Raw genomic sequence first — 15380 nt, forward strand, 5'->3', positions numbered from 1 at the left:
CACTGTTGGACTCCTATTTTGTTTGTGACCTGAATTTATTGGAAATGCTCCAGAAACGTGTGTTATAAACTTTGTCTGGGATAGCTGTCTGCTTAACATCTGGCTTAGAGCCGAGATGTGGAGCCCTGTGTAAACTGTAAGATGTCCAAGGAACTTCCCCATGCTCTCTCATGCCCATTTGTGTTTTATTTAAGCTCACTGTTACATAAACTGATGTCACATAGGTAAATACAGATACATGACACCTGTCAAGCACAGGAAAGAAGACATATTTTTAGTGGACTGTTCAGCTCTTACATGAGGGGTTAAACAACAGAGTATCTTCGTGTTCTGCTTTTCATGATTTTTCAGGGAAAGCTTGGGAAGCATTCGAATGCAAATTTGAAAGGTGTTTTTGTGCTATGTGAATGGCCAGGCGATATTCTTCAAATGTAACTGGATTGCATTCCCTCACTTGCTGAAACTCCCATGTCCCTGTTCCTGGAATGTGGGCTGATGTGCGACCCGCTAATGATTAGGACCAGATAATCAGGGCTCTGTCGTCATTGTCTGCTGTAGCCTGTCCAGCTTTCTCCCCTCTCACAACATTAACCCGAATCGCAAGTGTTTAGGCATCACTCGTACAATCATGGCCATTATAGCGGTCCCACCTTTTAATTCTTGCATTGCAAAGTGGTCCTCACTGTTGTTCTTTTGTTGAGAGGTGTTTTCTGGAAAGATGAAATTCTAGCCTTATTCAGGCACCAGAAGGGACAAGAAATGAAGTCACTCATGTGCTAAATATTCCTCTTTTGTTCTTCACCAACATTGAGAAGCTAGGAAACAGCACCCACATACAAATAGATGTGGGTAGGAGGGCTACAATGTCTGCTGTCCTTATTTAGAACCAGTAACCATTCAGGGTGAGTGAAATGAAAAGCTGCATCATGCTAACATATGAGCAGTTGGAAGTCTTCCAGAATCATTCATAATAAAGTTTAGTATATAACCTTTCACAACAAGGTCACAAGGTAAATTACATGGGAAAGTCAATATAAACATATTATAAGTTAGGCTGGGTATCATTTGAAAACTTTCACTAAAAGTGCCAATTTGATACCTGAGTTTTGGTACAGTTACCTTTTTTCCATACCTTACTTTATTATTAGGAATATTAAAGTTTTTCTACAAAACCCTTTTTCATTTAACAAAAGAAGCCAAACTTTTCAAATGTTGAATATTGTCTAAACACAAGCAGCCATACAAGAACTTGCCTAAATAAAATGCAAAATCAACGCAAAATATCAAAGAATATTTTATTTTCATTTTACATAGAGCTTCCAGATATGTGAAAGCTCATTCTGAACTTGGGCTGCTGGGAGTCCTTATTGGCTGAAATTGGATACTGGAACGATCCCCCCGACCACTTTTCCTCCACCTCTTAATTTTCTCCATGCTCTGTCCCATCCCTTAGAAGCCCACCAGTGGGACCTCTGAGAACACTGATGGAATCCCTCTCAACTCACCTTTTACTATAATTAAGCAGCAATGGCCCAGCGCCAGTGCATTTTCATGCAGTCTCATCACGGTGTTGTTAGTGTGTGCGAGCACTCGCTCGCAGATGTGCTGTCGCTCAGATCAAATGGGAGACATGTTGCCTGAGGCGTCCAGTCTGACTGTAGCCAAGCATTCAGAGTCAAAAGAGGTAAGTCACTCTGCCACAACACATGACCTTTACAAAAGCTGGTAATAGATGAGAAAATGTACACAAGCAAGGTGGTTACAAGGCTCTGCTGCAGCTCCACAGTGCCGGTGTTTGTGCAGCTGTGTAGTGTGTGTACTGCAGCAGCAGGTAAAGCAGAGAAGCCAGAGTCAAAGACTGCAACCTGCTGTCTCCTCATCTCCTGCTTTAATAGGAGGAGAGGTAAACAAGACTATTCTAACCTTTAACTTGGATAACATATGTGTGTAGTTTGGATGTTTGCTCATGCACATTTAAAAACATGGACTGATGCTTATCAGCCAGCCTGTTGACACAGCCTACTACTACACACACAGTTTGTATTGCTCTATTGCTGTAAAAGGCACACCTTGGATAACTGTGTAGACCAAAACCATCTGTAAGTTCATTAGTCAGTGTTACTAGGAAAGCAGAGTGATGACTTGGGTTCAAAGACACAAGACTGGGCTTGTTTTTACAGTGTTGAATTAGATATGTGCAAATACAGTAAATTATTGCTGTGACATATCAGCCGTCGCTATGTATTTATCTCCTAAAATGTGGTATAAAGCCTTGGAGAACTATCAACACATACCAGACAATTGTATCTTTTTTGTTTTTGAGAGCTTATAAATGAATTTGTTTGTTTTCTCATGGTATCATTGTTTTGCAGTCTGCCAAAAATAGAGCAAAACATGTCTAATTATCAACATGCATAGAGACAAAAGGAATTGGCAAGACAAATCAGTTTTGATCCTATTTTTAGAAGTAAACTTGTTCAAAAAATTGTTTTGTTTGGTTTTGTTATTAGGTGTTTTCCTTCCCAGTCATCTAAAATAGATGCAGACGTGTTATTCTTTGTCCTCCATTGTAGTCTCTCTGTATCTGTAGCTGGCTGCCATCAGCACAGGACAAATGAGACTATGTTGGAACAAGGTAAGATCAAGTCTTTATGGGATGATTGAATAAGACTGAAGGGACTAAACGCTCTGCGTTCATAGATACGGATGGCTGGTCTTCTTGGAGAAGTTAAAGCGCTGGCAGGCAATCCATTTTTTTTACAGTCTAGAGTTGAGACCCTTACAATCCAAGTGTTTAGTATAGTATGCAGTTTAGTATAGGATTTTAAACTTACATTTGAGGACGTTTTCACAAAGTTCTGTCCAAAGTTACTGTTTTCTCCTTTACAGTGGAAGCTTTGGTTTGTGCTTTATGCGGTTGTGTTGTTCTTTTTCCTGCTCAGATTTGACCTTTATTTGACTTTGATCTCTTCTACAGAGAGAGCAGCAGAACATGATGAACAAATGGCAGTACATGGGAGTTACAACATGTCCCGTGTGGTTTGCATTATATTGCTCAGACAATAATGTAACTCTTTGATATCATGTTAGTTTAGGATGTGATTAGTGGCCTGGCTCACAGCTCTCTCAGTGGCCCAGTGGACTGTCCAGTCCAGTTGTTAATAAGGGCAGTGTGTCTCGGCTGAGCCCTTTTTTTTCCGAACAGCGATGCAGCTTAAACCATAGCCATGAGGGGGAGGGGAAAGTTGGAGAGCTCGGAGAGTTCATCCTAGTTTTACAGCTTCAGCCCTCACTTCCCAGCGCTTCGACAGTGATCGATGGGCTTAGACATGCTCTGTAGGACAGCGATGGGTGGGTTAGCTCATTTTGTTGTGTTCTCCTCCCCCATGATTTACTTCGCCAGGGAAGTTTGCTTAAATTTGAAAGAGTGCATGAGAGGGAGAGAGGAAAAGCTGCACTGCCAGTTGTGTTGTTGAAAAGGCTGATTCGAAACTGAATGCACTTAAGACATTTTCTTTCATTTTCCATGCACGATTGTGAGGAGCTTGCAGAAAGTGTGACAGAGGGAAACATTATTCAACCCTCTCATTCAGACCAAGCTGGAAATTATTTTGTTCTTGAATTAGGCAACAACTGCTTTTCCTGTGGAAAATAGTCATTCTATTTTTAGTATGATAAGGCCTCCTAAATGAGTTGTATTTCCTCTGTGGTTGGGAGCTGTTGCTGTCCTGGGTTAATATGCTGGCCGCAGCTGAAGGATGCCAGCAATAACCCAGCTGGGTCACACTGACCTCTTGAAACTGGGCAGCGCTCCAAGTCTCAATTAAATGATGCTCTCTCTTTCCAGAAAAGGCAATAATATTTAAATGGGGTTTGCAAGAGTTATAGCGATTTCTCTCTGAATGGTGTAATGGCACTGAACCAAAGAGCTTGAAAAATGTATCCAGTGTTCTGTGTTTGTTCTTCTGGAAGAGTGACTGTACTGTATTTTTATGAAATAAGGAAGTTCACACTCCATTCCTCATTTAGAAGGAAACTTGAGGAGTAACACAGTTGACTTCTTTGAATTTGTTTTCCCACACCCTTTACCGGTGTAATCTGCATTAGTGAACATTCATAACAACCTCACATTGTGAAAAATTACCTAATACATAGTTTTCATACAACTGAACAACTCATCAGATAGTGCTGATTAATTTTATTATTTTGGTCACACTTTTTTCTGTTTCCTGAGACTGGGGCTCAGTGGTAAAATGTACACAGCAGGCCATACTGCCTCCAGCTTTTATCAGTGTATCAGTCTGACAGAAAGTCTTATACCCCAGTACCTCAGGAGTACTTCAGCTACACACTGAAGATAAGATCACAATCTGCACCTCCTCGAAGAAAAAAAAAGAAAGAAAATGTGTTGCTTCCTCTTCTTGTACCTGTGTTGACTTCTCAGAGGACAAACAGAACTGCCAACATGTCAAAATAACATTTGAATAACATTTTGCATAAGGAATGATGAATCTTGTCTCAAATTATAATGTGTGAGTCATATGTTACTCTTAGTTAATATGTTATTATTTTTGCAGCACTCTGCTATCAGTTGTTGATCAATGTAAGCTAATAGTTTTCAACCTCTGCACAGTTCATCAATGTTTTTGCATTCACCGCATTTGAGGAATTACCACAGCATATTATAGCAGAGACAGGCTGCCTCACCTCAAATAAAGACATTCTACACTGATGTAAGAAGAAATTATCAAATTTTTATGAAACTTGGCATTAACCAAAAAGTGCAGAGGCGCCATTTCACACAGCAAAAGTGTAATATTTATTGAGTGAGGCTACTGTTAAAAACATTATGTACCTGTAGTAACTAATTTGATTGTGAGACGAGAAGTATCGGGATTTGTCAGACAGCACTCCACAGATGACAGGGATTGATCGATCACATTGTATGCTCATGTTCACTAATCAAACATCACAATGTTTTGGGATGTTTTTTTTGTTTTTGTTTTTTGTTTTTTTACAAATTGGGAAAAGTATAGACAAACGGTTGGGCAACAGAGTGTTCCACTAACCAATTTCTTGAGGGAAAACCTGTATTTATAGATTTAAACACAGTTTAAGATGCAGGAATTTTTCTGGGAAGAACCCCTGTAGTTAGCATTAGCAGTGATAACTAGCATTACTAAAATGACAAAAAGAAGAGTGCCATCCTGCGGCACCACATACTTTGATTGATTTGATGCAGAAACACCACAGAAATGACTATTGAGCAGAATGCAGATTACAACTTTATGTAAAGTCAGAAACACTCTGAATAGGCCTTTTTCACAGCATACATTTTGACTTGCCATAGTAGGAAAAGCACAGGTGTAACATTAATGATGGCTTGGTTCTATGCGTCCCACTGTATGTCCCAGTAAGCCATGACAGTGTGACAGACAGCCAGTATGACCAATACCAGGATGCTGAAACCGAAGCAGCTAATTCAGCCATCATTAATTTTACCTCTGAAAGTAATAGCCTATAAAAAAAATTTGCATGCGTATTTCCAGAGAAGATTAGGAATACCATTTTTCTGCCCTGTGTGTGTGTGTGTGCATCTGTATGGTGTCAGTCTGGTGCAGCAGTGTCTGTGTTGATGGAGAGAGAGAGAGGGGGCCTGCAGGATCCTGTGTGTCAGCAGCCTGCATGTGAGAGACATTGCCTGGCGGAAGTGCATCACTGGCAGATGTCCAAAATCTCCCCTCAACCCCCCTTTACTCCCCCTTTCCCTTCCTGGTCTATCTTCCTCTTTTGTCTCTGAGCACAGAGAACACAGACCAGAGGCCCTTTAAGACAGCCACATATGGAGCTGTTGTAATCAAGGCCACTGTTCTTCCATTATGCTTTTCTAGTTGATAAATACAACAATGGTGTTATTCAACACGTTACATTTTAGGTTTCTTGCTCTTGTGTCATTACTGCTTGCATTGTTGGAGTGTGTACTTCTGCTGCCTTTCATGTGGTCATGACAAGGGATGTTTATTTACACTCTCTGAGGAAACTCCTGCTCCAGAGACACAATCATATGCAGATGTAGCTTGATTTTGATTGGACCAAAGCAGTGTCATTCACCTGCTCTTGAAGTGGGAGGAGCTTGCAGTCTTGTAATGAAGTTGTCATGGAGGAGCTGCTTCTCTCTTAGCTTACAGAGGGATATCAGCACAGGAAATACGTTGGGAGGGAGTAAACACCTGCTGCCTCCCCCCACAGCCTCCAACACACACACAAACCACACACAACCACATGCGTGCTAAAGCACAGTAACCTGCTCAAGTAAGCAGACTTTAGCTTCTCTGAGGTCTGTTTGATCAACAGTTAACATCACAACCGAAGTCCAGCTGTTGAGTGCGTTGCCACGGCTACATTCTGCATCGCACACAGTAAGAAATCAAACTGAATCTGTATAGTTGTTGATTATTTAAAATGCAGATGGCTTCTGTGTTGCATACATAACATTTATTTCAAATTTGATATATAAGGTTATCATTCTCACAGGGTAAGTGCTTTCATTTTGTGTACTGAGGTCATGTTCTTACCTTTTAATCTCATTTCCCAGGCATGGAAGAAACGCTGGTTCATACTCCGCAGCGGCCGCATGAGCGGTGACCCTGATGTTCTCGAGTACTACAAGAACGACCACTCCAAAAAACCCATCCGGGTCATTGACCTGCACTGCTGCGAGCAGGTGGACGCTGGCCTGACCTTTAAGAGGAAGGAGTTCCAGGACAGCTTTGTGTTTGACATCAAGACCTCAGACCGCACTTTTTATCTTGTAGCTGAAACTGAGGAGGATATGAACAAGTGGGTCCGCTCCATCTGTCAGCTGTGTGGGTTTAACCAGTCAGATGACAACCACGGTAGGCAACCCTGACCTGTCCTTACTGCTCTATCCCGCTGTTTATGTCTATTTATCTCTCCAACATCAAGATATCTGCTTTTGGTCTGCTGTCGCTACTATCTCAAATTTAAATTTTCAAACAGTTAGTTGGTACAGTAGAAAATCATGTTTCCAGTATGATAATATGTAGTGCTGAAATGATTAGTCATTTAGTGGATTCGTCGATCAACATAAAATAATCGACAAATTTGACGATTGATTATTCAAGTCATTTACCAAGCAAAACTTGCCAAACACCTGTTGGCTTTGCTTCTCACTTCTCTGTTTAATATCATTCTAAGTTGAATACCTATAGGTTTTGGACTGTTTGTCAAACAAAATCAAGCTTTTTGAAGACATCTCCTTAGGATAGATACACACTGTACAGTATATATACTATAGTATGTATATACTTCTATACCCCTTTTTCTGAATTAATAGAATGTGTTTTGATGTTTAAGGCATATAAGTGCAGTGCAGAGCAAAACAAAATACAATAACACCTCTCTTTTATTAGTCTCCCACTGTGCTTTCTCAAGGTATTTGAAACAGCTTGCATCTGAGTTTTCACAAAAAATCAGCAGCAGAGGTCCAGCCACATGATATCATTGGCAATTGTGTTTTTCCATCTTTGTTATTTGAGAGAGTGGAATAGGAACATCCCTGCCAAATAAATGGACACAGTGTCTGAGAGTGTTATGGATTTTTCTCTTCATTTGTTTTGTTAAAGAAAGGGTCTGATCTCTGACTCTTGTATTCAGGATGATGGGAATTCTTAATCTGGATATGGGCCATTTTAAAAGTTGGTAGCAGATACAGAGGCTCAGTTTTGCGTTTTTGCCACAGCTTCTGTTTTAGATCTTTTGTGCATGGGAATGACTAGTTTAACTCTGGGGCTACCAGTGATAAAAAATGAATCCACTAGTGGCACCACTAGTGGTTGGATAAAAGTGCCTATCAGACAAGACATGATAATGATAAAATTTTTATGCAGTAATGTTCTCATGTAAAACTGCTTCTGTCTGGGACAGAGAAGAGCAGTCCTTTCACCTTCGAGCCATAGATTTGCCTTAATTACCTAAATTACCCTCTGCTCTGATACCTTGCCATTAAAAAATAGAAACTACTGCACGTACGAAGTGGTGAATCAAAATTAAAGGTAGTAATACAAACGCCTCTCCTTCTAAGCATCAATAAGTGACGTCTTTACCCAGTATGGGTGAACTCACTATTGTCAGATACTTTTCTTTAGTTACTGTTATTTTAGCTCATGATTTTAAGGGTTGAGTGGTTGTAGCATCAATGCATCTCTGCCATACATGTGATATTGCCCACATACATATATTCAGTATAGTGTATGTTTCACAAGAGTTTGTGAAACATACACTCCTTTTATATTCTTACTCTTACCCATCCAGATTGCACTAATGCTGTTGTTTTCCCACCATCTGGCAGGTGGTGGACGTTAATCTTGCACATGGTTGATCATCTGTAACATGCAACATGTCCAGGTGTGGAATAAAAAACAGCTGTGGAGAGTGTAATAATGCTCATGTCATGAGGGTATCCCCCTGGTCCAAGTTCAGTAATTAGCGAGGTCGTGTAATGAATCTCAGACTGTATCAACTGTAGCCAGCAGGGTGTGGCTGGGAGAATGGGTTGGAGGGGTGGGAGGGTTGATGTCATGACAGCTGCATTAGTAATTGCAGTCCCTTTAGTGTAAACATCACATCAGGCTTTTTTGGTCATGTAACTCTGTTTTCACTTAAATGTTTAATTCCTGTTTCTGAGAAACATCATCACAAACTGTTAGCTCTCTGTGTTCATCCAAATGCATTTTTCATACTCTATTTTAGTAGGTGGCAACTTATGAGTAGAAGTTAGAACTTTTTAGCACCCCTCTTTGTGCTGTCGTATTCTCAGAAAACCACTTGCAGCTTCTTCCAAGCAAAATCATGATTCTCAGCATTATTTGTGCCAGAGGGCTGTAATTTTCATAGAAACCCTAACTGATTTTGACAAGCATTACAAACCAAAACTAACACTTTCTTCAAGTGTTTCAATGCTATAGACAGCCATGAAAATTTGATGCAAGTCTTACCTCTTAAAAAATATAAGCTATAACCCTCCCCTGTTGTTATAGCACTCAATATAAGTGCTTAAGTAGTAGTAGTAGTAGTAGTAGTAGTAGCAGTAGTAGTTTCAAATTTTCCATGTGTGCACTAAACATCCTAGAGAAAGTGGTATAGTAGATGTTATCTTTCATGTATCTCTTCCTCAAGGGCATAGCTTCTCGATTTACCACTGGTTCCCTATTACGTCATTACCACTGTCTTAAGTATGTGGAAAAGAAAAGAAATTTATTTGGAAAAGCAGCCATGAATCTTGAGGTGGTTAATAAGACCATTCAGAGCTGACCCACTGCTGCTCTGAAATTATAGACCCATCAGCTGATTGTGTTTGTTCACTTATTTACTCAGAAAGATGTGCTTCTTCTTCCTGGTGTTCGTTACACGAACAGGCCTACACACACACACACACACACACACACACACACACACACACACACATATCTTAAGATCAGTCCACACAACACGTACCATACTTGTAAAACTAACTTTGCATAAGAGACTTTTCAGATCAGTGTATTTTCTAAGGAATAAGCTGTTGACTTTTATGCAGATCCATCCCTCTGAATAAATCCTGCCTGCTCCCTTGTGTGGTATCAGGTTGTCAGTGTGGTGGTGAAAATAAATACTCTCCTCCTGTGTTTTCATCAACACTGGCCTAGTGTAGAGCTAGTTAGTGTATTATAGGTATTTTGCACAATTAGAAAACTAATCAGACTGCTTGGCTGAACCTACCTGTTGTATAATAATGCACAAATAGTAGTAACTATAATACTGTAGATACTACAGCTACTCCGGTACCAACAGAAGCAACCTACCAGTAATTACATTTAAGAAAAGATGTAGGTAGTCTGTATTGTGCAGAACAGTCATTAAAAAAAGGCCAGCTTCCTGGTTACTGCAGTCACTTGACAACAAATTCCATTTTTGACAACACAGTCTTGACATGTGGAAATTCTCAGCACATTTGGAAAGTGCTTTTGCCCAATCCAACTGGCAGAAATTGTCTGTCAATAAAAAAGTGTATTGATGCTGAAGTTGATGTCTGTGAGCATTTGCGTGAGTTAGAAAGAGAACTAGAAAATGGCATTTCCTGTAGAAAATGCATTGTGAATGCTGACAGCTAAAATAACTTTGAAAGCATTGCTGGAGTTGCAGAAATGAACTCCCTGAAAAATCTCCGTTTGCACTGCAGAACAGTCAGGAGTCGAACCGCTGACCCTGCAGTTCTCACAAGGTGTACCGACATGCACTGTAATCTGGTGCTTTGAGGCAGACAATTGAAACTGTAGGTCCTATGGCTTAAATAGTTACATTATCTGAACTAGGACAAGTTTGTCTACATTTTAGTACATGTAGAAATTGTGTATGAGAAGTGAATGTTGTGAAAGTTACAAGGGATAAAGTACTAAAACATTTAAAAAACAGAAAGGCAGAAGAGGATCAGTGGGTGACATCACAGGTCATGTGACACACTCTAAGCAGCACAATACACACCAATTATAAACTAAAAGTATTAAACCAAATCTGTGATATTTCAGAAACTGTAAAAGATTTCAAAACGTTGCAGCATTCACACTAATAAAGAAGATAAATAAGAGTATGTGAGAGGAGTGAATATCCTGTCTGCATCAGTATCCCTCTCGCTACATCTCTGATCTTGATCTCTGAGCCTGTAAACACATAGAGCCACCATTTCACACCAGCAACGCATTAACTGTTGTGTTAACATGCTGAGCTTTTACTAGTTGATGCATAATCTTGTACTTGTGGGTTTTGTGATTATAGTTTGGTTAAGTGACTCAGATATATGGATCGTAATTGTAGCTAACAGAGGATAACTGTTCACAAACATTTAGCAGTAAAGATATTTTGTGGGTTTTCCTCTTGGCAGACGGCTACAGATCCAAGCCAGTGTGTCACCTAGACTGGGAATTTCCTCTCTAAAAGAAAACAAACCAGGTTGAAAAAAACCCTGAGAAGTTAGTATCTCTTATGGAAATTACACATTAAGCCGACAGAGACAAACAGAAAAAGCACAAATACCAAGTTATGCAGATGGCATGTTTGTTTTCACATAATGCCAGACAAAATGTGTTAACCAGAGTGAAGACACATTAGCCTGGGTTTTTGAGATTCGTATTGATTGCGTTCAGCTCCATAATCTTAAGACAGTGTAGTCCCTCATTCGTCCAGGAGTGTTCTATCGTAGAAAAGGTTTCAGTCGTAGTCATCTGGACACTGTTTTCAGAATCAAGATGTTTCGGCTCCCATCCGGAAGTCATTCTCAATTGTGACTTCCGGATGGGAGCCGAAACGTCTTGATTCTGAAAACAGTGTCCAGATGACTACGACTGAAACCTTTTCTCCATAATCTTACATACTGTATACAATGTCATATTTGTTGTTCTAATACAGCTGCAGTGCCAATGGGAAGTCTAAAATTATTGTGAAGGGGATTAACCAGGTTTAGCCAGACAATAGTAAGTCTAGGAGTGTAGAAGTGTTTGTGTTTCTCAGAGGATTTTGTTGAGACTTTGGCAGCATCAGTTATATCAGCACCTTGATCTGATCTTATCTTTTGTCAGTCAGTCGGCCTCTGCTGCCAGTAGTGAGCCTCCTCTTGGGACTGTGAGGAAGGTTTGCCACGGGCAGCACATGACAGCTCATTGTTAAACAACTAAAAAAGCAACTGTCTCTTTCTATGTTTTGTTATATCTCATTTTCTTTCTGTTTCCCTTTCACACACAATTTCTCACACATTTTCATAACAAACCATTTGACACATACATTGTTTGGCCAGTACCTAGATTTACATTATATTAGATATTTGTGCTAATATTTTAGGTGTGTTCATCATTCTAGGTTCCTAAAACGCTACTGAAAGTTTACTTTGAACATGTTTTGCAATTGTTTTACTTCTTAAAGGTTTTATTTTTTTAAAATTAAAGGGTAAATTCACCCTAATTACAATGAAAGAAAATCTCAATTAATCCAGGTGGTAAACATGGAGATAGTAGAGACAGTTTTTGTGTGGACAATTTCTTCAGTAGTTTCTGTAAAAACTGTTCACAGTGTGGTCTGGATTATCCAAAGTGACTGGGACATTGTTTCTGGAAAGAGAAATTAATGTTAAGTTTTTGAAATCCAGTGTTTAAAATACAGTACAATACAATGCTTTGAGCAGAACAAATTAAATTCCATTCACCCCCTGCAATATGCTGACAGAAGTCTTAGATAAGGATATTTCAAATTCTGGGCAAATACAATTAAAACTAGCTGCATGCTTGATACAAAGGCCAAGTAAAAATGTCTTGTTGAAATTTTAAACTGACCCTTTAGAACAGAAGAAATTCCAAAAGTCTTATTTTATACAGACCAGTGATATACAACATATTATACATATATACATAGTTAGATGTACATATAGTACATACAAACATACACATCCCCTCTCCTTTGGCTTCTCACTCTCTCTACACATGCACGCCTGCCTTTTCCCCTCCCAAAGTGCCCTTCGTCTGCATTGATTTTTGTTGAAATAATGAGACTCCATGGCACTGGAAGGTCAGGTTACTGCTGCCACAGAGCTGTCTGAGGACGGTTTGCTGTTGCTGCCACTGCCGTGCATCCCCTAAATACCACTGGAAGCATCTGAAGCATTGCTGGAAACCAGAGACTTGAGAATATGTTGTGCACACCTATCATCAAAATCATAAAAGAAGAGGGCAGAGATTTCTTAATGTAAAAATAAAGAAATCCTACAGAATGTAGATGTTCAAAGATGTGCAATGTGTGAATCATGTTTAGGTTTAGTGATGCATTTTGTTTAGTTAAAAAATAGTTTTAAATCAACAACTGAATAGATTAATGCAAGTACAGTTGTGCCTGTCACTCATTTCATTTTGAACAAACGCTGACAACCAACAGCAAGACTTTTCAAGAGAAATTGGACAGCAGTAGGGATTAGTAACCAGTCATTATAGCACCTCTGATTGCCTTACACAGACACATACACACCGAATTACATGTTTTTCTAGAACTCACAATCTGTTGATGGGTGTTAGCGCTGTTGTTATCAGATACTGATGGCTGGGTGTGTGGCATGTGTCTGCACCAGGGAGACCCACCCCTGAGCACAATCTAATGAATGGAACATCATCTCGTCAATCATGGGCTTTGTTCTGCTCTCTCCCAGCTGTTTGAACTCTGAGACGAGAATAATATCAACTAAGGGATGAGGTTTTTACTTGTCAGCAGTCCTCTTTTTTTGCTTTTTTGTTCCCTCTTTTGCATGACGACTCCCACTCTGTTTTGTTTTCCTCCTCTTCATGTGTCTGTTCCCCTGGCTGTCCCTTGGAAAAAAAAAAAAGTCAGTATTGTTTTTCAGTTTAACTGTTGCCCTTAAGATGGCGAGAAATGGAAAAAAAAGAATAACTACTAAATCAGCATTTCCAACAGCAGCCTCAGCAGTTTTTGTCAAATAGGCATTGAGAAGAGATTAGATTTATTCAAACAAAATCTTTCACAGGGGGTTCACATAAAACCCCCTGGGTGGAGCCACATTGATGATTTGTTGACTGCAAATTTACATGTTGTTAAAAATGTGTCTTTGTGAATCGAGGTTGCCAGTTTCCAAAATAATGACAATGTTACTGTTGCGGAAATATTGTAATATTGTAAAAATACTGTATTGTTCTACTCAGAACTTTGCTCACTTGCCCATTTGCTCATTCTTACATAAGAAAGGTACAGATTTGTACTCTATGGGAAATCTCGACTTACAATGATTAAAGAGGAACCTATTTGAAAGATAGTAAAGTTGTGGTCATTGTTTGTTTTTCTCTTCAACAGTGGCTGTGCTTAACAAATGTCAGTTAAAATGTGACTGGTGTTAGCAACACATAAACCTCCCTTGACAAGACAGGAATTTCACTAAATGCGACAAACCAAAAGCATCCAAGCAGCTTAATGTTATGAAATCAAGCTAACTTTTAGAATTTTGTGTCGTCGTTGTGAGTAAAAATATGGTGTAGAATCAAAATATCTTCAAATAAAACTCTGGTTTAGATGATTTTATGCCACATACATAACTGCTCATACATGGATCACAGTTTCTCTACATTTTATTTTCCCTCAATTCATCCTAGTATATCTGGTGTCCACTATCTGTTTTGGAAATAATCTTTGTGGATTTATTTGTACAGATTCTGGTTGTATGTGTAGTTATTTTTCATTTTTAAGTTGGCATCAGCTCAGTTGTTCAAATGACAGGTTTAGTACCGGCCTGTACCAAAGCCAATCACTCTAACTGGCGGGTGCCACCTACCCTACAGTCACATGGAAACTGCAAATGGACTATTTTGGAATGGGATGTTTTCTTTGGCCAACTGTTTATATGCAATTCAGCTGATGTAGGTAGATGTTTATGCCTGTCTTCATCTTGTCATCTGCAATTTGGAGTATAATCTGCTTTCTGTCATGCAGATAGGCCTCCCTCTTCTGTCACACTATAATACATTCACCGTAATTGGTGGGCTGGCAGTCTTAGTGCAGATAAAAGTGTAATTGCAGAGCTGCCTCCTGTGTACAGGAGTGCACAGATATTCCATGTAACTGGTGCAAAGAGGTTTATGTGGGTAGCTGTTTACAGATCTACAGCATGGCTACAGGTCTGCAGTATTTGCAAAGTGGAGGACATTCCTTTTTTTCATCAATGAAGAGATTACTGCTGCTGCTTTTATACTCTTGCGGTCAGCCTTAAAAATATTAACAAAATAGTAGTGAAAATGACAGTCTTACTCCAATCTTACTGTCAAAATGGTATGCCATGGAGTTCAAAATATCACCGGAATGTTTCAAATTTTCAGTATTTCTTTATTTTTTCTTAACATTTGGTGGGCATCTTACCAAACAAACTGATAATCACTTAACTGGGTTTCAATTAACTAAACTGCCACACTGCAATGCAGGATTTGTAAGATTCAGTCCAACATCAGTCTAAAACACAAAATGATCATAATGGAGATATTTATTTTTTCTTTTCAAAAAGGTAACCTGGGTTCTTACGTAAGCTAACTGAACTGTGGCCTTGCCAGCACTGTTAACAGGTGACCAGGCTGCATATAAACACATCAAAGGGAATAAATTCCAGCCCAGAATCTAATGTATTCACCCTTAAAATCACACTTAAGTTTGTTGGAGTGATTGTATAGAGCAACCTGACTAAATACTACAGTGTACTGTATATTGTAGTTAAGCATGCACAAGTATCACATTCTCTATTCGTCATGGCTTCCTACTATGTAATGCACTGTATTGTCAGAACACATTAT

At 39.3% G+C, this 15380-nt stretch overlaps 1 protein-coding gene across 3 annotated transcripts in view; it reads left to right on the top strand.

Moving 5' to 3' along the window:
* Positions 1–15380, top strand: part of gab2 (GRB2-associated binding protein 2) — a 35365-nt gene that overhangs the window by 8189 nt on the left and 11796 nt on the right. For 2 of the 3 annotated variants that reach the window (XM_044202562.1, XM_044202561.1), the window contains exon 2: positions 6596–6896. The exons of the other annotated variant lie outside the window; for it this stretch is intronic. In XM_044202562.1, the coding sequence (XP_044058497.1) occupies positions 6596–6896 (301 nt within the window). The remainder of the gene's footprint in view (positions 1–6595; positions 6897–15380) is intronic. 3 annotated transcript variants of the gene reach the window in all.

Source organism: Siniperca chuatsi, linkage group LG7 (genome assembly GCF_020085105.1).
Source record: "Siniperca chuatsi isolate FFG_IHB_CAS linkage group LG7, ASM2008510v1, whole genome shotgun sequence".
Lineage (NCBI taxonomy): Eukaryota > Metazoa > Chordata > Actinopteri > Centrarchiformes > Sinipercidae > Siniperca > Siniperca chuatsi.